Source organism: Myotis brandtii, unplaced genomic scaffold, assembly GCF_000412655.1.
Source record: "Myotis brandtii unplaced genomic scaffold, ASM41265v1 scaffold191, whole genome shotgun sequence".
Taxonomy (NCBI): Eukaryota; Metazoa; Chordata; class Mammalia; order Chiroptera; family Vespertilionidae; genus Myotis; species Myotis brandtii.
Window position 1 is genome coordinate 7896495 of NW_005357115.1, and position 24531 is coordinate 7921025.

At 37.5% G+C, this 24531-nt stretch overlaps 1 protein-coding gene across 2 annotated transcripts in view; it reads left to right on the forward strand.

Moving 5' to 3' along the window:
• The first annotated feature begins 1897 nt into the window (after positions 1-1897).
• The window catches only part of PPP1R21 (protein phosphatase 1, regulatory subunit 21), a 50431-nt gene continuing 27797 nt past the window's right edge, over positions 1898-24531 (forward strand). For both annotated transcript variants that reach the window (XM_005864811.2, XM_005864812.2), the window contains exons 1-12: positions 1898-1922; positions 2695-2763; positions 5531-5677; positions 7779-7880; positions 11415-11579; positions 11759-11817; positions 13009-13103; positions 13758-13810; positions 14962-15111; positions 17440-17541; positions 17629-17717; positions 20697-20833. In XM_005864811.2, the coding sequence (XP_005864873.1) occupies positions 1899-1922; positions 2695-2763; positions 5531-5677; positions 7779-7880; positions 11415-11579; positions 11759-11817; positions 13009-13103; positions 13758-13810; positions 14962-15111; positions 17440-17541; positions 17629-17717; positions 20697-20833 (1192 nt within the window). In that variant the 5' untranslated portion in view covers position 1898. The remainder of the gene's footprint in view (positions 1923-2694; positions 2764-5530; positions 5678-7778; positions 7881-11414; positions 11580-11758; positions 11818-13008; positions 13104-13757; positions 13811-14961; positions 15112-17439; positions 17542-17628; positions 17718-20696; positions 20834-24531) is intronic.

Sequence of the window (24531 nt, forward strand, 5' to 3'; positions counted from 1 at the left end):
GTCTTAGGGACTGTTAGAGTAATGACAGTCTCTTATAATTGTATAATGCATTACATTTAAACACCATTTACATACAGTATTTAATTGTTTAAAAATATGAGTGCCTTCTCTATTCCTAGCATTGATCTTTCATTGTAGTCTGGAGATACAAGGAATTATACTGTAGTCTCTACCATGAAGGACAGTTTAGTTGGCAGATGGGAGATGAGTAGAGAAATCATAAGTTAATCATAAATCACACATGAATTAATGTAAAATTTACTACTTTAAAAGTAAAATTAAAACTGAACAGTTTAATAAGAGGTGCCTTGTTACTATACTAGTAAGTGCCAAGGGAACTGAGGGGCAAGCTCACTGTGGACCATACTGGGAGCACAGGGAGTGGTTAGGAAAAATTTATGGGGGAAGTATGTAGGACCAGAGGTAGGAAGTAAACGCCTAGATGAACAGCTGGGATTTGGTTGGTCACAATGAGGAAGGGCTGTGCTTTCAGAGTAATCAGATTACAAGAAAATGACAAATGAGGTGCAAAAGGACTAAGAGGGCTTCAGAGATGGGGTTCAGAGGTACTGTTCCTCTGCTGAATGGAATGGAAGAGCTAGGTGCACAGCCGCTGGAAACAAGCAATATCACCTTCTGGAGAGTTTTCCTGTCCTAATGGAGGACCATTGGTGATGTTATGTCTATTTCTAAAACAGGGACGATCTGCATTTGCCTCCCCACTGTGGAAAAGGCTGGTGAGGAGAAGTAGATTCTAAAAGACTCACTAGACTGATCACAGCAGTGCCAGCATTTGACAGTTTGCTGGTTCGGTGTGCATAAGGGTGGCAGCAGTGATGCTAAAATGCAGGAAGATGCCAAATGCCACAAAGTGTAATTAACATAGCAATGGAGTATGTCGTTTATCATTGTCATCCTTTTCTACCTACTAAGTAATAGAAAGGTATTTTAGATAAATATTTCTAAAAGCTGCATTTTCTATTAAGCAGTTTCATTGAAACCATGTTTGAATTGTTACTAATTTAGCAAACTATTTTCAAAAGGAAAATTCAAATAATTTTTCATTATAATCAGCGAGGTTCATTTTTTTTTATTGCTGTAGTTCTGGTCCTACACAAAACTTACAGTTCAATGGACTTCAAGCTTCATCTCTAGCCTTTGAAGCGGTCACTAGGAGCTTCTAAATACCACACCAAGAAGACAGCATAGATCAAAGTTAGGACAGGGGTACAAAATGAAACCTAGATTCCCAAGTAGTATTGCTGCCTTTTGGCTAACTGGGTTTGAAAGTATTTTTTGAATTTTGCTACCTAGATAACACATTATCTGAGAATATGTTGATATTGCTTGAAAAATAAAATAATACATGATGGAAGTCAATATTAAAGTGGTATTTCCTTCTTCTGGACTTCTAGAGCAGAGGTCCCCAAACTTTTTTTGGAAAGAACCTAATAGTAAATATTTTAGGCTCCTGGCCATACAGTTCTTAACTACTTGTGTCTGTCATTGTAGCTCAAGAGCAATCATCGATAATATGTAAATAATGAGTGTGGCTCTGTTCCAGTAAAACTTTAAAATAGGCTGCAGGCCAGTTTGGTCCATAGGCCTTAGGGTTGTTGATCCCTGTTCTAGAAAATTTAATGATTATATTGCTTTTCCTTTTCTTTTTTTAAAGCAGAAAATACAGGATTGCTAGTTATCTTTCATCCTCCCTTTTAAATTATAAGCTCTTTGAAAACAGGGACCGCTTTTTAAAAAACTTTTATTCATTTTTAGGAACAGAAGAAGAAAGGGAGAGAGAGAAACATCCATTGGTTGTTCCACTTATTTATGCATTCATTGTTTGCTTCTTATATGTGTTCTAACCAGAGAACGAACCCGCAACCTTGGTGTATCGGATGATGCTCATCTGTAAAATGGAGGTAATATACAGGGTGGGGTGAAAGTAGATTTATAGTTGTGAGAACATGAAACACAGTTTATTCTTGTATTATTATCTATTAACTATTGCATTATTTTTCCATGTGAACAACTGTAAACCTACTTTTGTCCCACCCTGTAGTACCTATTTCGTAGGGTTGTGAGGTTTAATGAAGTAATATAAGTAAAACACTTAGGATAGTGCTGGTATGAGCATTCAAATGTTAGCTGCTATTATTATTAACTTCTAAATTGGGTCTGCTTCTTAGTTGCTTTTGGTACATGGCCTCAGCTGATGCCTGATAGCAGGTTTGCATTCTTAATGACATTTGCACGATTAATATTAGGCACAGAGTCCTGCTGGGTATGTTGATGTCCTACACTTTGATTTTCTGTAGAATTATTATTCCGTAATTGGTCCAATTGTATATATTTTACATATGAATAGTGTGCCAGAGTTTCAAGGAAAGTAGTAGTTTTTATTTTGGGAGGCGACTTGGTTTCTTAGAAAGGACCAGGTGCTGGAAGTTGATTTAGTCACAATTTTGCCACATATTATGTGTTTTATATCAGTGGGCAGCCTAGCCACTGAAAAGTGGCAGAATGGTGATATCTACTATCCTCTCTGGGCTAATATTTTTGTTCTCATATATACATGAGAAGATAGTTACTCAGTGTTATGATTCCTGTAAAGTAATGGCAATTTTTTTTTTTTTTTTTGCTACAAATGATTGCTTTAAATTAAAAATTAACTATTGCTTATTCTGTTTGCAGCTTCGGGCTCAGAATCAGGTACTGAAAAAAGGTGTTGTAGATGAACAAGCAAATTCTGCTGCTTTAAAGGTATGCAATAGGATATTTGTATTGTGAGGTTAAGTGAGTGAGTGGTGTTGCTTAAAGTAGGGAATTTAGCTGATTTTGTGGGTTAAAGTCCCAACTCTGACACTAATTCACTAGGAATAGTGATGAGTAATACAGTTTTTTTGTGTGTGTTTAACTTTCTCACTTCCTTCAGTGTGAATATTATGTGCTTTGATTTCCTTAGCTAAAATTTTTAAAAATGTATTCTTTGACTTTAATGCATTTCTCTTAAACCTTTATTTGGCATTTGAATTAATAGGGCTTCTTATCTGTTTTGATCACTGACAGAACTCTGAGGAGGGCCATCTCACATTCATATTTATATCCCCAGCATTCAGCAGATGGTTATTCCCTAATAAATGGATTTGAAATTGTGAATCATTTAGTCCATCTTGCTTTTGGGTTGAACTTTTTAATAGTAGTAACCTGTGTTAATCAGGACACTGAGTGATGATACATTTTACCATTAGCACCTTTGTTAACTAAAGGAGAAATATGTAGTAGAAGAAGGAATTTGTTTCTGCCTCATCCTAGTTGGCATGTAATAAATATTGCTTAGTGATACTTTTAATTGAATAAATTAATTCTAGGATATGGATTCTTTCTTGACTGAGTTTCAGTTAAGCACAGGCATGGGCAAAAGTAGGTTTACAGTTGTGAGTAACTGAAAGTTTATTCTTTTTTTATTATTTATTAATTATTGTATTACATATTTGTATTACAACTGTAAAGCTACTTTTGTCCACACAAAAGCTGCTTACCTCATTCTTTTGCTCTCTTCCTTGCTCCTTCTTTAGACCAAAGGGAATAGGATTCCCTTTACCCTTACCTCTTTCTGGAGTAGCCCCTAACCAGTTACATAGCCTAAATTGTTTCATTTAGGTAACTGAGACTCAGAAGCATGTCCTCTTACTTAGCCATTGTTGGACCCTACACTAGAGAAGTCTGTCTTTTGAGAGTGCCCCCTCCTTAGGGGCTGATATGGTTCAGGATGCCTTACCCATACTTCCAAAGCTCTCTGTGCCCAAGTCAAGACTATTAAAAATAAGCTTTATCGTCAGAATTTGTTAATCAAGTTATTATTTTGCCTAAATCATTGAAGAAATGATAGTATTTCTCCTAATGATGTTTAAAACCTGTTCCTAGGGAAAGTATTTCCTAGCTTGTCTTTGTAGCCCACTCTTGGTTTGACACTCTCCTGTTGCTGGTCATGTTTGATTAACTCTGTGGTAGTGGTGATGGTGGTGACTGTGGTGATGTTGACTGCAGGTTGTATTTATTGAGCACTCACTGTGTGTCGGGCATTTTGTTAAATACATTATATCCATGAGCTCAGTTAGTGTTCACAATAACTCTGTGAGGGCACATAACATTGTCATCATCCTCATTGCACAAACTAGGATTTACAGAGAGGTTGGGAGAGCTGTCTTCTGAAATTAATGATTGGATGATGGAGTTAGAGCATTTGTCAACTAGTGATTAGTTACAAGAATGTAAAGAAATTACTTTTGTTTTACTATTCAGTGCAGTGGTCATTATAATTACAGTAAGAATAACAGTTTGTTGTTCACTCAATAGGAATGTTAGGATGTCTTTTGTTATAGTAGGCTTTTGATTATATTGGTTTTGCCTCAATGAGTTGTGGATACAATATACTTTCATTGATTTGAATTTCTTTAATTTGAAACATACGATAATTTGGACATGGGGTAGAACTAAGTTTACCATTAAGAGAAAAAGGGCTACTAAACAAACAATAGAAAAGAACAATGTTTTTCTACTTATTGGAAACACATTATTCTATCACTCTAGCCCTGCTCCCAACAAATAAATAATGTCAGTAGACTGCAGGCACCAGCCTATGGTTTTTAGTTTGCCGTTTCAATAGACTTAAATCACCTATTCATTAAAACTTGACCTCTTCGCTTTACAGTGGTTTTAAAGTGAAAGTAATAAAAGTACAATTCTTTAAATATACATTAGCATCTGGCCATCTGTGTTTGATTACCAGTGCACACAGAGTTGTCAGAACATCATAAATAAAATGTAGTTAGAATAATATTTTTTTAAAAAATAGAGTGAAACTAAATATTTCTCTATTTTCCCCATTTTTTTTTTACCCTATTTCATAACAATACAGAATGGTAAGCAGAAGATATGTTGTTTAGATTTTGTTTCTATTTTCACTTAACTTTAGAGGAAATTAATATAGAACAGCAGCTGAAAATATTCTTGTGTTAGGATAATAATGATTTTTAAAGTAAAATTAAGTGTATTAAAAAGACTTTATTTGGACTGACTTAAATTCAGGGAGGATTTATAGAAAACATGAATACAAATATATTTCTGGTTGTTCTTGTTTACTGAAGGACATCATCAGTTTGAGTCGGAGGTTCTCTTTAAAAATTCAAGTTTATAAAATTGTAGCCTCAAGCGTTGTGTCTCCTCACTGCCAGACACATATATAACATTATATGACAACAAATAGTTATGGATATTTTACTTTAAGTTGATGACTATCTTGTTACTTAGTATAGATCCTCTTTATTTTTAAATTTACTTGGTTTGGTCAGAAAATGATTTTGACACAAAACAGAGCTAACAACATAGGAATTGGAATGATGAACGTATAACTTGAATTCCCTAAAGCAAGAGGTTTTGATTATATTTTGGTGAAACAAGAATAATTTTTTTTCATTATTTTTAAACCTTCAGGCTAAATTATAAATTTGTTTTCACTTTGATGTAGGAACAACTGAAAATGAAGGATCAATCATTGAGAAAACTGCAGCAGGAAATGGACAGTTTGACATTTCGAAATCTGCAGCTTGCCAAGAGGGTAGAACTGCTTCAAGATGAACTGGCTCTAAGTGAACCCCGAGGCAAGAAAAACAAGGTAAGTCAGATAAAAGCAAGGTAGTATAACCTTGTTGTTAGGTACAGACATCTGTAGGCCATCCTGCTTATAACAGATGAATTTGTCACCTTCAAATTCTCTAATGTTCCACTATTACACCTGGATATTGGGTCAAGAAAGCAGATTTTATTATTAATATATACCAATTAGAGGCATTTTCAGCTCAATGTGAGTTTAAAAGAATTTATTAAGAGCAGACATGCACTTATTTTATTTAAGTGGCTGAGAAAAATGAAAGGAATATCTCATATTGGTCAAAATTATTAATATGTTTCAGTTATATCAAGTTGCCATTAAACTCAAGGTAGGGCAAATAAAATGAGAAACATTGTCAAAGTATAACTGCTCATGTGAAAGTACTAGGCTTGTACTTTTGCTATAGATTTTTTCTTACTGTTTATTCCTATGAAGCTAATTTGGTATTCTTGTCCAAGGATGTAAAAAAAACTTTTCCCCTTATGGTTATGTGGTGAAGAAAGATTCTTGTTGCTGTAAGATGAATGATCTGGTACTTTAAGAAGTTGCATTTTTTTTTAAGGGTAAGGGCTAGTGATTGAATCTGTAAGTTGTGTGTATGTATATATATTGAACAGTACCCCCAAATTGTGGATGTGAGGCAGTAATAACAGAGTTGTAGGAGGGAAGAGGAAGACCCACAGTAACTCTGTAGCAGCACAGTGTGGCAGGAAGAGCGCAGGCTTTGGAGTAAAGCCCAAGCTTGGACTCTTGGTCTGCCATTTATAGTCTATGACTTACGGCAAATATTTAACCTTGCAACCTTAGTTTCTCCATCAGCAAAATGGGGGTGATACTCTTGTTGTGATCATGGGATCGTGTACAGGTGCTTAGGACAGTATTTGCCAAATGATGGGCAATCCGCATAATTATATGTTAGTACCTTTCCATATGCATTTCCTCTACATGAAAGAATTTTGTAGATTGGTTATTTTCAAATGGGAACAGAGCAAACAAAAAGGTGTGTATTAGAATCACTTGGGAAAACTGTGTCAAAATAAACATGCTCTGCAAAATCTGAAAGGCCCTTGGGGAAGGAATAGCCATCTATCTTGAAATGTGCTTCACAGGTTAGTGAGATCCCCTCCCAGGGCTGTTTAGCAGAGGTTTGGATGTAACACTCCTGAAATCATGTTAATTAAACCTATCCAACTTTGTACGCACTGAGGACACAGAGTATGTAAGTCAGCAGTTCCTTATGCACCTCTTGTGTCCCAAACATGATGGGTATTTAATATGTTTTTAATATAGCTACTCTATTTTCAAAGAGTTTCCTAATCATTGGGTTACATTGCATCAGTAAGTGATTTCATTTGAGGTGAGGAGTGAGGGTACAAAAAAGGCAGAGAAGAGCGGTGATTGATGTCTGAACACAGTTTCATTGTTAGGCTGACCCTTGAATAGCCTCAGTTCTTGTATTCCATGAAAACAAATGTTCATTATTGGGTCTTTTAAATAGTGCTATTCTTCTGTGTAGAAAAGTTAATATTAGTTAAAAAAAAATAAAGCAAAAGGAAGATATTTTAAATCGTCTTTGAGCTTTTTTCTCCTGTTTATAATAGCTTTGTTTTTTTAATTAGAAATTTATGTGAACTTTTGTATAAATTTATCTTTGTGAATGTTAAGTAACTTATTATAATATCTTAGAGGAGTTTAACTCAGACTCATGGAATTGCTAAAACTTTCATTTTCCAAACAAAAAACAAAACAAAACCCAAAAACAAATTAAAATGATATTTATTAGCATATTTACATCACTAGCTTTTGGGTCTTCTCTGTCTTCCAACAGAAATACTCCTGAATTCATCTGTAAAGAATAGTGAGCCTTATCTGTTTTTTTTCTCTCTCTCTTTTTAAAGCTTTCCTGCCCATTGCAATATTTGCAGTTCCAACTTGTATCACATAGGAAAAGTTAAATGATGGACTGTATACCTTTTGCAGGATTGTTTGAGAATGGTGAACACGTAGAAGAGACAAGCTACTAAGGTGATAGAGAATCTGTGTACCTTAGGATATTTCTCTAAAGGATGAAAGTTATGTGGACATAACTTATTCTTTCCATCAGAAAAGTGGAGACACCACTTCTCAGTTGAGCCAAGAGCAGAAGAGTGTCTTTGATGAAGATCTGCAAAAGAAGATAGAAGAGAATGAGCGGTTGCACATACAAGTGAGAAGATCTTTCTGTTTTTCCATATGAATTTAAAAATGGGTCAAATGATCTAGAACAGGGGTGGGCAAACTTTTTGACTCGAGGGCCACAATGGGTTCTTAAACTGGACCAGAGGGCCGGAACAAAAGCATGGATGGAGTGTTTGTGTGAACTAATATAAATTCAAAGTAAACATCATTACATAAAAGGGTACGGTCTTTTTTTTTTTTTTTAGTTTTATTCATTTCAAACGGGCCGGATCCGGCCCGCGGGCCGTAGTTTGCCCACGGCTGATCTAGAATATGGGGGGGGGGGAAAAGCAAGATAGAGTGTTCTGTGTATATATGGATGTTTTGATGTTTCCTATGGTTGTTAGGTAATATATCACTCCATTCATTTCTTACATCTTTTTCATATCTTAATATGGATGTGTGTTTCGAAGTATACATTTGTTTAGAGGACAGCAGAATAACTTTATAACTTGACAATATAGAAATATACTGAGCACTATTTATTTTATATAGGAAACTAGAGGCCTGGTGCACAAAAATTTGTGCACTCGGGGGGTCCCTCAGCCCGGCCTGTGCCCTCTTGCAGTCTGGGACCCCTCGGGGGATGTCCACCTGCTGGCTTAGGCCCGCTCCCCAGGGGATTGGGCCTAAGCTGGCAGTCAGACATCCCTCTGGCAGCCCGGCAGCCCTCGGGGGATGTCCACTTGTCCTTAGCACTGCTGAGGAGGCAGGAGAAGCTCCCGCCATCACTGCTGTGCTGGCAGCCGTCAGCCTGGTTTGTGGCTGAGCAGAGCTCCCCCTGTGGGAGCACACTGACCACCAGGGGGAAGCTCCTGCATTGAGCGTCTGCCCCCTGGTGGTCAGTGTGTGTCATAGTGACCAGTCATTCCCAGTTGTTCTGCTGTTAGGGTCAATTTGCATATTGTCCTTTTATTATATAGGATAGAGGCCTGGTGCATGGGTGGGGGCCAGCTGGTTTGCCCTGAAGGTTGTCCTGGATCAGGGTGGGGGGCCCTACTGGGGTGTCTGGCCAGCCTGGGTGAGGGGCTGAGGGCCGTTTTCAGGCTGGCCACACCCCCTTTAGGGTGGGGGTCCCCACTGGGGTGCCTGGCCAGCCTGGGTGAGGGGCTGATGGCTGTTTGCAAGCTGGCCAAACCCCCCAGTGGGGACCCTCACCCCATGGGGGTGTGGCCAGCCTGGGTGAGAGGCTGATGGCCATTTTCAGGCTGGCCACAGCTCCTTCAGGGTGGGGGTCTCCACTGGGATGCCTGGCCAGCCTGGGTGAGGGGCTGATGGCTGTTTTCAGGCTAGCCACAGCCACGGGCTGGAAGCAGGTATCTGGGATTTATTTATCTTCTATAATTGAAACTTTGTAGCCTTGAGCGGAGCTCAGGGCTGGCAGGGCAGGCAGGAAGCTTGTCTTCCTCCATTGCCAGGGGCAACCCAAGCCTCCTGTTTGCTCTAGCTCTGTGGCTGCCACCATCATAGTTGGGTTAATTTGCATATTCGCTCCTGATTGGCTGGTGGGCGTGGCTTGTGGGTATAGGGGAGGGATGGGCAATTTGCATGTTTCTCTTTTATTAGATTAGATGATTGATGGATCACTTAGATGGGGGCTTATGAGTAAGTAGTGTTTGCCTTTTAATTTATTACTGTTCACCTGTTAGTCTATAATGACTGTTAGGATATAGACCATGTTGGCTTTATATGCCCAGCCCCAGAACAGGATCACACTCACGGCAGAACCTCAAGTCTTTTTTATTTTATTGATTTTTTACAGAGAGGAAGGGAGAGGGATAGAGAGTTAGAAACATCGATGAGAGAGAAACATCGATCAGCTGTCTCCTGCACACTCCCCACTGGGGATGTGCCCGCAACCAAGGTACATGCCCTTGATCGGAATCAAACCTGGGACCCTTCATTCCGCAGGCCGACGCTCTTCCACTGAGCCAAACCGGTTAGGGCATGGCCCTCAAGTCTTTATGGAATGTTGAATAATCAATATTTGCCTCCAAATATTCAGCATGTTATAAGAGTCATTTAAGGGTAGTGTATCCAACTGTGCTTTTTGATTTTTTGTGTGTGTGTGAAATGGTGAACATAATCAAACAGTGAAAGTAAATATGCATTAATTCTCAGTCTTTGACATTGTTAAAAAAAGTGAACTTTTGACCTTAGTACATTGTGTGCTAAGTATTCCTAATTCCTAATTAGTATTGGATTTTCATTAAGGAAAAGAGCATTACCTGTTTTAGGAATAACCATCTATTTGAATTTTGATTATTTAATTATGGAAATTAGCTCAGTGGAAACATTATACCCCGGGCAGTTGAATTATCTGTGTGCCAGAAATTGAAATAGAAATTCATGAGACTGAGAGGAAGGAGATGTAGTCTTTGGAGTAGGTCTCTTATGTTCCAATCTCATTCCTACCACATTTTAGCTGTGAGACATTTGACAAGTCATAGAGTTCCTTTAAACTAGTTTCCCCATCTATAGGAGGGCTAACAATAACACTACCTCTGACATACTGTGAGGATTCAGTGAGATCATGCCTGTACGGGTTTTGCATAGTGAGCATATGGAACCATATGGAAGTTGTTCAATGAATAGTCACTGCTGTTGTTTTTCTCTTCATCCTATATAATAAAACCCTAATATGCAAATTGACCAAATGTCGGAACAACTGGTTGCTATGACGCACACTGAACACCAGAGGGCAGATTCTCAATGCAGGAGCTGCCCCGGTTGGGGGAAGCTCCTGTGTTGAGCGTCTGCCCCCTGAGAGGGAGGTGACCGGCAGCAGCAGCAGGGTGAATTGGGGGGCGGGGCCAGCTGGCGAGCGGGTGCCACCACTCCCCCACCCCCGTCGCCTCTATGGGAGGTGACCAGTGGTGGCGGCGGGGCCAGCAGGGGGGTCCCCCTGTTCGCCCCGCCTGCTGGTCACCCCACAGATTGGCCCTGATCGCCGGCTGGCCTAAGGACCCTACCCTATATATTGGGAACATTCTCTTAGATTTAAAAATTAAAACCTGGCAAGGCTGCTCTAACACTGAAAATACAGGATGATGCAGTGATGACATGCATGGACTCTGGCTTACACATTTTGTGGTCAGCCCTGATTCTGACTCTTATAACGTGTTACAAAGCCAATTACTTAACTTCTCTCTGCTTCAGTTTTTCCACCCATAAGATGGGAAAAATGGTACTACTGCCTCAGAAGGATCATGTTATGTACTACTTTTTATAATCAGGGCAAAAAAACATAGTTGCCCATACAACAGCAAGATGCCTTTCACCTGTATGAAAAGTATGGTCACTGATGCATGCAGTCGGTCCCGGATTGCGAGAGGGATGTCTGATTGCCTGGGGATTGGGCCTAAACCGGCAATCGGACATGCCCTGAGGGGTCCCAGATTGCAAGAAGGCGCAGGCCAGGCTGAGGGACCCTCTTGCCCCCGTGCATGAATTTTGTGCACCAGGCCTCTAGTTTGTATATATTAGGATATTGTGAGATGAGAAGATGATCTTTTCTTTTCAGTTTTTTGAAGCAGATGAGCAGCACAAGCATGTGGAAGCAGAGCTGAGGAGTCGACTGGCCACTCTGGAGACGGAGACGGCCCAGCACCAAGCTGTGGTTGATGGCCTGACACGGAAGTACATGGAAACCATTGAGAAACTGCAGAACGACAAGGCCAAACTAGAAGTAAGCCCAAACTTAAAGTGAGAACACTTTAAGATATAGTTCAGGCCTTTGTAGATTGGTTTTGTACTTTATAGAACATAAAGTCAGTCACTCAAGGTGAGAGTTGCTTGTAGTATCTCCTAGGTGTGCTCTCATCTGTAGTCTGACCCATCTGCTTTTCTTTTTCTTCTAAAATTCAGGTAAAATCTCAGGCTCTAGAAAAGGAGGCCAAGGAATGTCGACTTCGAACAGAAGATTGGTATGTGGAAACGTGAAGTAATAATCAGAAGACCTGAGTTTTGGTTTAGCAGCTCCTGTGTCTTAATTTTCTCACATTTGAAATGAGGTGGGAGTAGGTAATCTCCAGGGTCCTTTTCAGTTGTTATCTCTGAGACCTTATGCATTCTTGGTAGAGTGGCTTAGTCCTCAGCCTGCAGATGTTTTGGGCCATAGCAGATAGCGTTCTGGGCTCCTGTACTAAGGACTAGATACTTTCCATTTCAGACTACACTAAAGGGAGTCGAAGGCAGGAAAACAGTAATAACCACTGTGCCAAACTTTAATGGTCCATTTTGAATAAAATAAAGGGTATATGATCTAAGTTGGAGATATCTAAATCTTGAAATATTATATATCAGTGATTGATGGTGAACCTATGACACGCGTGTCAGAGGTGACACGCGAACTCATTTTTTTGGTTGATTTTTCTTTGTTAAATGGCATTTAAATATATTAAATAAATATCAAAAATATAAATCTTTGTTTTACTATGGTTGCAAATATAAAAAAATTTCCATATGTGACCCGGCACTAGAGTTAAGTTAGGGTTTTTCAAAATGCTGGCACGCCGAGCTCAAAAGGTTCGCCATCACTGTTATATATCAGCGGGTGGTAAGAGCATTCTCCAACATTTATTTGATAAATGACATAATATTTTAAGTTTCAATAGAATCAGTCAAGTGAGTTTCTTTAGTTTAGTTGCTTTGGTAGCATTACATGCTTAGTTTAGATGTATACCTCATAACTGAATCAAAATCTGAAAAGTGATCAGATTTTGAGCCAAAGTAAAAAAAATGATATAATACCTAAGAAAGAACTTTACCATAATACTTGAGCAAACATTTATGAGTTGTAAAGAGAAAATGTGTGATGTTGCAATGACTCTAAGATTACTCTATGCTTGGGGAAATAAACTCAAAATTGTATAAAATACTGAAACTATGACCAATTCTTCCAAACTTCAACATCATTGAACAAAAGTCCCAGGGGCTTTAGAATTAAGGCTTAGAATTTTTCTTATCTTTCATCTTTTAGTAATTCTCTACTACCTAGAGTATCTCCGATGTCAGGCATAGTTCTCTGAAAGCCTGATATCAGCTGTTGAGGTAATAAGTAAATGAGGATCCATGTCTGATTGGTGATAATGTGGTTTTTTATTTTCTTCTTTCAGTCAATTACAGTTAAAGAATCTTCATGAAGATTTGTCAGGTAGATTAGAGGAATCCTTATCAATCATCAATGAAAAAGTACCTTTTAATGATACAAGTAGGTATTATGTACAGCTTTTCATTATTTGCAACTTTGAACCCCTCCGTGGTAGCTAACTAATTAAAATAATTTCTTATCTTTTGGCAGTAAACTTCATTGGCCTGACAGAGGCTTGCTTTCTTTTTGTTCTTTTGATCAGCTTTAACCCTCATATTTCATAGGGAGATTTACTTATTTATACATTTTTTATTAATCTTTTTCTATTCTCTTCTTTTTCTCTGTTTTCTTTTTTATAGGGAGATTTTAAATTATCTTATAACTGCTTCAAAGCCAGCCTTTTTGGAAAAAGCCAAAATTCACTTTTTTTTTTTATTGTGTATATTTAGCATATACCAAGGTAAAAACCAATTGAGCCCTAAGTAATCTTGTTAGGCTCCAAATAACGTTTTAAAAGGATTTGTTAGAAACAGAAAAAATAGAATTTAAAACAATTTTTTATCCTAACGGTAAAAAAATATTAGAGGTATTACTTTATCTGAGAAACAACTGATTGTGTGTAAATACCATATTCTCCTATACTGTGATTGTGGCTTTGAACTTTTTTAATACTTATGTAAAGCTGATTTTGCTGCAATAATTCATTATTTTGCAACTAAGCTGTTTTTCTGTAAATGTAAAATGAAAGATTTTATATTTATTTTTGTTTTGTAGAATATAGTCAGTATAATGCTCTGAACGTTCCACTCCACAACAGGCGACATCAGGTAAAGATGAAGTACATATTTTCTCTTTAGAAATGTGCATGTCAAACTTTTCAGAAGCAAGAATTAGTGATTTGGGCCCCTGTTTAGTGTACTAAATTATTGTGTTTAACTTTTGCTTTACTTTCTTATACATTTTTGAAAAATTGTGTAACTTGCTGTTTATTGAATTTATAACATAGATTTTTTTTGCTGTCTTTCTTGTCTGATAACATTAGAACTGAATTATGGAATGCTCTAATTTCATAAGCCATACCTTCCTTCTAGGTTGGTGGACCTTGCAATTAAATGGTCCAGGTAAAGTGGAGGAAGTGTGTTTGCCAAAACTGGTGGCTTTCTCATTTACTTAGATGGGACTATTAAATAGAATTTAAAACAATTTTTTATCCTAACGGTAAAAAAATATTAGAGGTATTACTTTATCTGAGAAACAACTGATTGTGTGTAAATACCATATTCTCCTATACTGTGATTGTGGCTTTGAACTTTTTTAATACTTATGTAAAGCTGATTTTGCTGCAATAATTCATTATTTTGCAACTAAGCTGTTTTTCTGTAAATGTAAAATGAAAGATTTTATATTTATTTTTGTTTTGTAGAATATAGTCAGTATAATGCTCTGAACGTTCCACTCCACAACAGGCGACATCAGGTAAAGATGAAGTACATATTTTCTCTTTAGAAATGTGCATGTCAAACTTTTCAGAAGCAAGAATTAGTGATTTGGGCCCCTGTTTAGTGTACTAAATTATTGTGTTTAACTTTTGCTTTACTTTCTTATACATTTTTGAAAAATTGTGTAACTTGCTGTTTATTGAATTTATAACATAGATTTTTTTTGCTGTCTTTCTTGTCTGATAACATTAGAACTGAATTATGGAATGCTCTAATTTCATAAGCCATACCTTCCTTCTAGGTTGGTGGACCTTGCAATTAAATGGTCCAGGTAAAGTGGAGGAAGTGTGTTTGCCAAAACTGGTGGCTTTCTCATTTACTTAGATGGGACTATTAAAATTCAAGTAGGAGCAAATAAATTTAAATTAAGGAATAATTGTGCCAGCATTCAAATGTTTTTTCCAAAAGCAGGCTTAATAAAGTAGTTTGAGAATTATAATTTGATAGTTGACTTTAACTATAGATTTTTCATTTTAAAGCTGAAGATGCGAGACATTGCTGGGCAGGCCCTGGCTTTTGTTCAAGACCTTGTGATGGCTCTTCTGAACTTTCACACCTACACAGAACAGAGGATTCAGATTTTTCCTGTGGATTCTGCCATTGACACTATATCTCCATTGAATCAGAAGGTAAACTTAACCAAGATACATTTTGTCTGCCCTGAACAAGTAGGGAAACTTATTTATTTTTATACCACTTCTGTGCATCAGCAAAGTACTGTGGAAGGCATGGGGAAAAACTGTAAGTCATAGTCTTTCCCCTTCAAGATAAAGTGTGGCCAACATGGAGATTCTTAAGAAGTTAAATACTAGAGGAATTGTTAAAAGACCTTAGTGTGTGAGTGAGTGGTTATGGCCAGTAAGTGATACGTGGTCATTAAGGAAGGGGATTGCTGTCAGTGGCAGTGTCTGGGAACGAATCTTTGGCAATTTGAATGCGCTTTGAAAAATGAGTGTGATTTGTATAGGAGGAGAAAAGTGGTATAGGTATTTTTGCCTGTAGAAGAGGGAGACGTGAGCAAAATCACGGAGTAGGAAAGCATAGGTGTGCTTCTTGGGGCCTTATGCATTCTTGGTAGAGTGGCTTAGTCCTCCCTAAGTCTTCACATACCACACTTCTGCCATATTATACTGTCACTGAGACCAACCCCGAGACATTTTGCAATAGTGTTACACGAAGCCATTAGCAGCAGGAGGCAGAGATCCTCAGGCCATCCTAAGGGCCGTCCCCACAGGAAAGAAGTTGAGGGATCTTGCTATAAACATTTGCTAAGTGCCAGCCTGAAATGAGTCATGCCATTTTCCCCACTTACCTAATGCCTCATCCTAGCTTGTTCTTGTGCATCACACAGTATTCCCAGGGTTTGTATTGTATTTTTGTCCACGGATCTCCTACGTGCCATTTACATTAGTATAGCAAAGGCTTGGCCTCTGCAGTCAGACTTTTGGGGTTCTGGTCCAGGTCTGTCCCCTTGGGCAATTTATTTAGCCTCTCTGTGCTTCAGTTTCCTCATCTTTAGAACGGGGGATAACAGTGCCTACCTTACAGGTATGTCTGTACATATGAAGATTAAATGAGATAACACATGTAAAGCACTAAGAACAGCACTTAATAAAGGTTGGCTCTCATCAACATTATTATTATGCCTTACATATAAGAAGCTTTAGTAGGTACTTGGCTTTCATCAGTTTTGGTGTGACTCCACAAATACGTTGAAGTTTATAAAAATTAAATTTTGGGTCTTTGAAAGGCTCTTTAATATCACTGTGGGAAAAAGCTATCAGAAGACCTGGAAAACAGTATTACAACATTTTAATGTAATTATATGTATTTTTATAGTTCCTGTAATATCAAAAATGTTTTCTGCTCAATACTGGTTCTTTATTCATTATTGGAATTTTGTCTGAAACACTTCATTACTTTGAAAAATATACATATTTCTCAATATTTTCCCTTTCATGCTTTGACCTATGATATGTGATTTTCTAGTAAGTCTATAATATTGAAGGAGATTCAAAAACTATTTGTTAAAAGATGACTAGAATGTTTAAATTTGTTTATAGAATCTTAAAGTAGATGTTTACACCTGTAAGGTTAGAGTTCATCTTATTTTATAGCTCTAAAGATCAAAGCCCAAAGAGAATTAAGTGAATTTCCCTGGGATATATGTTTGAGTAGTTTGTAGTAGGGTCAACTGAATCCCATTTCTGCAGAATGAGACCTTTTATTTTTATACTGAGAAGTCAAAATCTGAGCTATTATATAATACTTTGGTAATTGAAGTATTTCATAAGTGAAAATTAATTTTTTGCTTCTAAATTATTTAAATGCCTATAGGATCTTTTCTTAATCTATTCTTCCTGCTGAATTAATCCTTTGTAAATATTCAAGTATCAGTGACAGTTATGAAAGTTTTATATCATCTTTTTGATGATAATTACATTAATAGAATTTGTAATCCTGAATATTGTATGCAGTAAAAGTAAAAGAAGCTATACTCAATAGACTTGTTAAAAAATGAAGTATATAACACAGAAATCTGTCACACAGTTTTGATTTATATATATTATATATATATGTGTGTGTGTATATATATAATATATATAAAATTTTATTTTATTTATTTATTTTTTTAAGCGGGGACCCCTATGGAGAGAAGCAGGAGTTTAGGGAAGAAGGTCTGCTAGTGCTGGGTTGTAGTGTAGTATCCCCTCCCCATTTTCTCCCCTGCCTGGTTGTTAACTATGTCATTCCTCTTCTCGGTCCTCGTTTTATATTGGAATGGGGACTTGGGGATAGTACCTGGGACTATTAGAGGGGAGCATCTCTGTATAAAAGCCAAACTTTCCCCCTAAAAGTTTCTAAAAGTATTTAGGTTTGTAACTTAGTGAGTTTATTTACAAATATGTTGATATTCGTTTGTTTCCAGTGATCTAACTCAGTTCCTTCCTATTTAGTTCTCACAATACCTTCATGAAAATGCGTCTTATGTCCGCCCTCTTGAGGAAGGAATGCTTCATTTATTTGAAAGTATTACTGAAGATACTGTGACTGTCCTGGTAATTTTCTTTTGTTTTACTTCTGGAAGTGGGAGCTCCTCTTTGTCAAATAACACTATTAATCTCAAATTTTTTTTTCTTTTCTAGGAGACAACTGTGAAATTGAAAACTTTCTCAGAGCATTTAACCTCTTACATATGTTTTCTTAGGAAGATTCTTCCTTATCAGTTAAAAAGGTATTTATCCCTCCAGGCCTGGGAGCTTGGGGAACTGTGAGGTATCACCTGACCTGCACTGGAGTTAATAAAATAGTAGCATGTGCCTCTTGTATCTGCCTGACCTGTCTGCACCACAACCAATTTGGGCTTCTGTGAAAAAGGAAAAACGTGGCTTGAGCAGTGTAAACTTACATTTAAGAAAATCGAATTGCAGTTCATCAGCTAGGATTTTTTTTTTGTTCTGTACTGTGGTTACTACTGTAACTACATAATGCTATATGAATCATTATTTTCAGTGATCGTGAATGACACATTTGTTGCAAAAACTATTTCAGTTTTGGGTATTTATAATTTTCTTGCAGTAAATATCTAGGGGGGTTACAATAGTTAATTACATTTGGACCTATAGTCCTTAGATTTCTTTGAAATGGTATATTCTTCTTTTTATTAGGAGTAGTTTATTTAAGTTATAAACTAAAAACTTAATGTACTCTAGCCCTTAAAGGATATGTCCTTTAGTAACATTAAATATCCCATCTTAAATATTTTTGGAAAGGCAAGAGAAAATAATTTATGTAACTAGAAAGTTGATAATATTGCTTAAAAGTTTTGATACTTATGACCTAAAACTACCAAGACTTCTGTTTCTAAATATTTTCATCTAAGATTTAACCTTTAAAAAAATATCAAAGAATATTGGGACAGCGCTGGCTGGTTTGGCTCAGTGGATAGAGCGTCAGCCTGTGGACTGAAGGGTCCCAGGTTCGATTCCGGTCAAGGGCACATGCCCGGGTTGTGGGCTCAATCCCCAGTTGGGGGCGTGCAGGAGGCAGCCAACCAATGATTCTCTCTCATCATTGATGTTTCTATCTCTCTCTGCCTCCCCCTTCCTCTCTGAAATCAATAAAAAAATATTAAAAAAAAAGAATAATGGGACATAAAAGAAGAACATATATGTATTGTAGTATAATACCAACTAAGATTTAGAAAATATGTAAATGAGTTACTTATAGATTTTGAAAATGTACAAGTAATAATAGTTTTTAAGTTCTTATAAAACTAAAAGGTTTTTAAACAATGAAATGTAAAATTTCATTGTTAAAAAAATTAATATGGGTTAAGAGCCATCTTACTTCCTAATTCTAACCTATTAAGGCATTTCAATAACTAAATTCTATGATTTGTGCATATGACAATTTTAGTAATCAGTGAAAAACTATTATGAATTATAGTTTCTTTTCATATCCTTACATGTTATGGTTCAATGTAATGAACATTTTTTTGAAAATTGACTCTAGAAATTTAAATAACATTATGATTTGGCTTATTTTTAAGAAGAATCTGTTTTAGAACCATTGCAAAGTGGTATTTACTACTTGAAACAGTTATGCATTTTTATTTTCTATTATTTTTTCACTATTACATTTTTTAAAAGACTGGATAATCTTTCTTGATCTAAGATTTCTGTTCTTGGAATGTTCTGACTCATAAGCTCTCAGTCCTACCTCACCAGGTATTTATGTTTTTAGGCAATTTTTGGTCATTAGTTTAAGTACCACTTTGAGAAGATGACATATTATTTAGTGGTAAATGGGCTTAATATTCAGTGAAGCTGTCTGCCATAAATAAAGTGGAAGGTCAAGGAAAGGGTTATGATGATCATTCCTGTGCTAATAATTTCTCTAGTTGTGTAAAAAGCATTTTACTTGATCACCTGCAACATTTTTTATAAAGTGCTGCGTCCACAAGAAATTTTAATTAAAAACACAACAACAATATTGTATTGATTTCAGAGAGAGAGAAAGGGAAAGGGAGAGATAGAAACATTGATGAAAGAGAAACATCCATTGGCCGCCTCCTGCACGCCCCATACTGGGGATCGAGCCCTCAACCTAGGTACTGTATGTGCCCTCATGGGGAATCGAACCAATGACTTCCTGGTGCATGTGTAGATGCTCAACCACTGAACCACATTGGCTGGGACCCACAAGGATTTTTAAAAATTTATAATTGAGTTTTCTACAGTAACCATATAAATTTGAAAATGATACAATGTAGTTTATGAATGTTAACCATTTACTTTTAGATTTGAGTCTATAGATTATTCTAATCTATATGGCTTTTGCAATTTAATATACTAAAAAAGTTCTTAATGATTCTCTCTACTAGCTCCTATTTAATTAATTCTTTTTAGGAATTCAGTCCATGAAATATTGCTCCTATTTAATTAATTCTCCTTAGGAATTCAGTCCATGAAATATTGTTCTCCTGAAAATATTTTTTTAAAATATATTTTATTGATTTTCTACAGAGAGGAAGGGAGAGGGATAGAGAGCTAGAAACATTGACGAGAGAGAAACATTGATCAGCTGCCTCCTGCACACCTCCTACTGGGAATGTGCCCGCAGCCAAGGTACATGCCCTTGACCGGAATCGAACCCGGAACCCTTGAGTCCGCAGGCCGACGCTCTATCCACTGAGCCAAACCAGCCAGGGCTCCTGAAAATATTTTTAAGGGAAGCATTTTCATGCTGCTCTCAGGATGAAAAGATAATGGACATATGCCTTTATTTTTTTCCATTTAGTCCTCTAGTATTCCATAGACATTTGCAGCAAGCAGGTGTATATATCATGGTATAAAACATGAAACCTCAGCCCTGGCCGGTGGCTCAGTTGGAGCATTGTTCTGTACACCAAAAGGTTGCTGGTTCGATTTCCAGTCAGGATGCATACTTACGTTGTGGGTTTGATCCCTGGTCGGAGTGCATGTGAGAGGCAACAGATTGATGTTTCTCTTTCACACTCATTTTTCTCTCTCTAAAAATCAATGAAAACATATCCTCAAGTGAGGATTAAAAAAAAAGGAACCTTATAAATGAGATCAATTTTTTTTTTAAATTTGTCTCAGGATAGAGTTGTTTGTGAATGTAGATGGTTTCTTACAGCTAATTGAAAATGTTCAGGATGCTCACTTTAAAAATATCTGCCCATTCCTAGTTTAGAAGAAGAATGTGAATCTTCTCTTTGTACATCTGCGTTAAGAGCCAGGAATCTAGAGCTGTCTCAGGACATGAAAAAGATGACAGCTGTGTTTGAGAAGCTGCAGACTTATGTCAGCCTTCTTGCCTTGCCAAGTGAGTATGTTTGTCACTCATGGTTCAACTTGAAGAACTTGGAGAACAAGAAGCCAGAGAAGGGAGATGGTTTAGCTCGGGTGAGTGAGACAAGCCTAGGATCTGGAATCAGAAAAACTCAAATTCAAATCCTTCAGCCCCTTACACATTTATGAAGTTGGGAAAATCACCTTACTAGTACTTTCCTGTACCTGTTTTCCCATTTATAAAATGGTGATAAATATGATTATTAAGTTAAATTAAAGATGTAATTGAAGACATGCATTTATATTAATTCCCTTTCTTTCCTCCTTCTTTTAAAAATGGAGACGAGCAAAACAAAAGAATTTGTAATAACTTTCCAACAAGTAGCATAGGGGGTTTAGTAGTAAAAATGCCATTCTTTTCCCTTTGGTCTAATTTCAAAAAAGTATTTTTAGGTAATTGAATGGATCTCAGTTTAAATGATGTTTTAAAAAATGCTGTGATTTTCCTGGTACTGTGATTTGTTGGTGGTGTTTTTTTGGTGACAGCTTTAATGTGATATAATTAACGTACCATACAACTTATTTCTTTAAAGTGTACAGTTCATTGGCTTATAGTATAGTCACAGATACATACATCATCACTACAATCTATATTCTCATTGCCCTAAGAAGAAACCCTGTACACTTTAGCTGTTACCCCCTTATTTCCCCTTCTGCCCCTCCTCAGTGCTAAGCAACAACTAATCTACTCTCTGTCTTTAGATTTACCTATTCCAAACATTTTATATAAATGGAACTATATGTGGTCTTCTGTGACTGCTTTCTTTCACATAACGTAATATCTTCAAGATTAATCCACATTGAGTATTTATTGGTCTTTCATTTCTTTTTATTGCAGAATATCATTTTATTATATGAATACTAGAGGCCCGGTGCACAAAAATTTGTGCACTCAGCGGGGCGGGGGGGGTCCCCCAGCCCGGCCTGTGCCCTCTCGCAGTCTGGGACCCCTTGGGAGATAACGATCTGCTGGCTTAGGCCTGCTCCCGGGTGGCATAGGGCAGGCCCAATCCCTAAGTGCAGCCCCTGGTCGGGCTCAGAGCAGGGCCGACTGGGGAGTTGGAGCGCCGCCCCGTCATGCACAGAGCAGGGCGGATCGGGAGGTTGCGATGCCACCCTCAGTCACGCTCAGGGTAGGGCCAATTGGGGGGTTGGGGCACCGCCCCCTGTCACACTCAAGGCAGGGTCGATGGGGAGGTTGCGGCGCCACCCCCTGTCATGCACAGAGCAGGGCCAATCAGGGGGTTGGGGCGCTTTTACTTATTTACCCATCAGTCGATGGATATTTGCTTTGTTTTTACCTTTTTGGCTTTTAGCTCTTATTGATAATGATGCTATAGACATTTATGAACAAGTTTTTGAGTGGACATATCTTTTCACTTCTCTTGGGTATATAATACCCAGAAGTGGAATTGCTGGGTCATATGGTAACTCTGTGTTTAACTGCTAAAGGAACTGTCAGACTCTTTTCCAAGGTGGCTGCACCATTTATATTCCCACCAAAAATGTATAATTTCTACACATCCTCTGATTTCTCCACATCCTTACAATTTTTGTTATTATTTGACTTTATTTTAGCCAACTTTATTTTGGTTATTTGACTTTTTGAAGTGGTATCTTATTGCAGTTTTGATTCGCATTTCTGTGGTTTCTAATGATGTCAAGCATCTTTCCATGCCCTTATTGACCACTTGCATATATTCTTTGGAGACCTGTCTATTCAGATCTTTTCTCCATTTTTCAATTGGGCTGTACAAACCTGTTATTGGATATATGATTTATAATATTTTCTTCCATTTTGTGGTTTATTTTTCATTTTCTTGATGATGTCCTTTGAACCACAAACGTTTTTAATTTTGGTGAAGTCCAGTTTATTTACCTTTCATTGTTTGTGCTTTTGGTGTCATATCTAAGAATCCATTGTCAAATCTGAGGTCATGAAGAGTTCACCCTGTTTTCTTCAAAGTTTTATAATTTTAGCCCGTACATTTAGGTCTTTGATCCATTTAGAGTTAATTTTTGTATATGGTGAGAGGTAAGGGTACAACTTGTCTGAGTAAATTTTTGTATATGGTGAGAGGTAAGGGTACAACTTGTCTTTTGCATGTGGCTATCCAGTTGTTTCAGCACCATTTATTAAAAAGACTGTTCTTTTCCTATTAAATGGTCTTGGCACTCTTGTTAAGACTCAGTTGACCATAGATGTGTAGATTTATTTCTGGTCTACTCCATTGATCCATATGTTTCTCTTAATGCCAGTACCACACCGTCTTTTTTTTTTTTTAATTAAATCTTTATTGTTCAGATTATTACATTTGTTCCTCTTTTTTTCCCTCCATAACTCCCCTCCTCCCAGTTCCCGCCCCACCCTCCGCCCTCACTCCCCACCCACTGTCCTCATCCATAGGTGCACGATTTTTGTCCAGTCTCTTCCCGCATCTCCCATTCCCCTTTCCCCGCCAAGAATAGTCAGTCCATTCCCTTTCTATGTCCCTGATTCATTATAATCACCAGTTCATTCTGTAAATCAGATTATTTATTCACTTGATTCTTAGATTCACTTGTTGATAGATGCATGTTTGTTGTTCACAATTTGTATCTTTACCTTTTTCTTCTTCCTCCTCTTAAAGGATACCTTTCAGCATTTCATATAATACTGGTTTAGTGGTGATGAACTCCTTTAGCTTTTCCTTATCTGTGAAGCTCTTTATCTGACCTTCAATTCTGAATGATAGCTTTGCTGGATAAAGTAATCTTGGTTGTAGGTTCTTGCTATTCATCACTTTGAATATTTCTTGCCACTCCCTTCTGGCCTGCAAAGTTTCTGTTGAGAAATCAGCTGACAGTCGTATGGGTATTCCCTTGTAGGTAATTGAGTCTCTTTCTCTTGCTGCTTTTAAGATTCTCTCTTTGTCTTTTGCTCTTGGCATTTTAATTATGATGTGTCTTGGTGTGGTCCTCTTTGGATTCCTTTTGTTTGGGGTTCTCTGCGCTTCCTGGACTTGTAAGTCTATTTCTTTCACCAGGTAGGGGAAGTTTTCTGTCATTATTTCTTCAAATAGGTTTTCAATATCTTGCTCTCTCTCATCTTCTGGTACCCCTATAATTCTGATGTTGGTACGTTTGAAGCTGTCCCAGAGGCTCCTTACACTATCTTCGTATTTTCGGATTCTTTTTTCATTTTGCTTTTCCGGTTGGGTGTTTCTCGCTTCTTCGCATTTCGAATCTTTGACTTGATTCTTGCGCTCCTCTGGTCTGCTATTGGGTGTCTGTATAATATTCTTTATTTCAGTCAGTGTATGCTTACTTTCTAGATGGTCCTTTATCACACCATCGAGGGTCTCATTAGATTTCCTGTACATCTCATCAAGTTTATCGACAGACTCTAGAAGCCTCTTGAGAGACCTCAAAAGTGTGGTTCTGAACTCAATATCCTCCCTTGATAGTTTTGTCCTGTTTCTTTGTCTCCGCATTTTTTACGCTTTCTTGGTACACCCCCTAGTGGTCTTTGTGCGCAGCCTTGTTCTAGTTAAGCCTTGATTGTAGTAGTTAATACTAGAGGGATTTGACCTCCAGGCCAACTGGCTGTGAGAATCAGCTGTGGGAAAACTTCTGTCCTATGGAGAGGTGCTAATCTAGCCTTTGCCTGAGGCTATCCCGCAAATGCCTCTG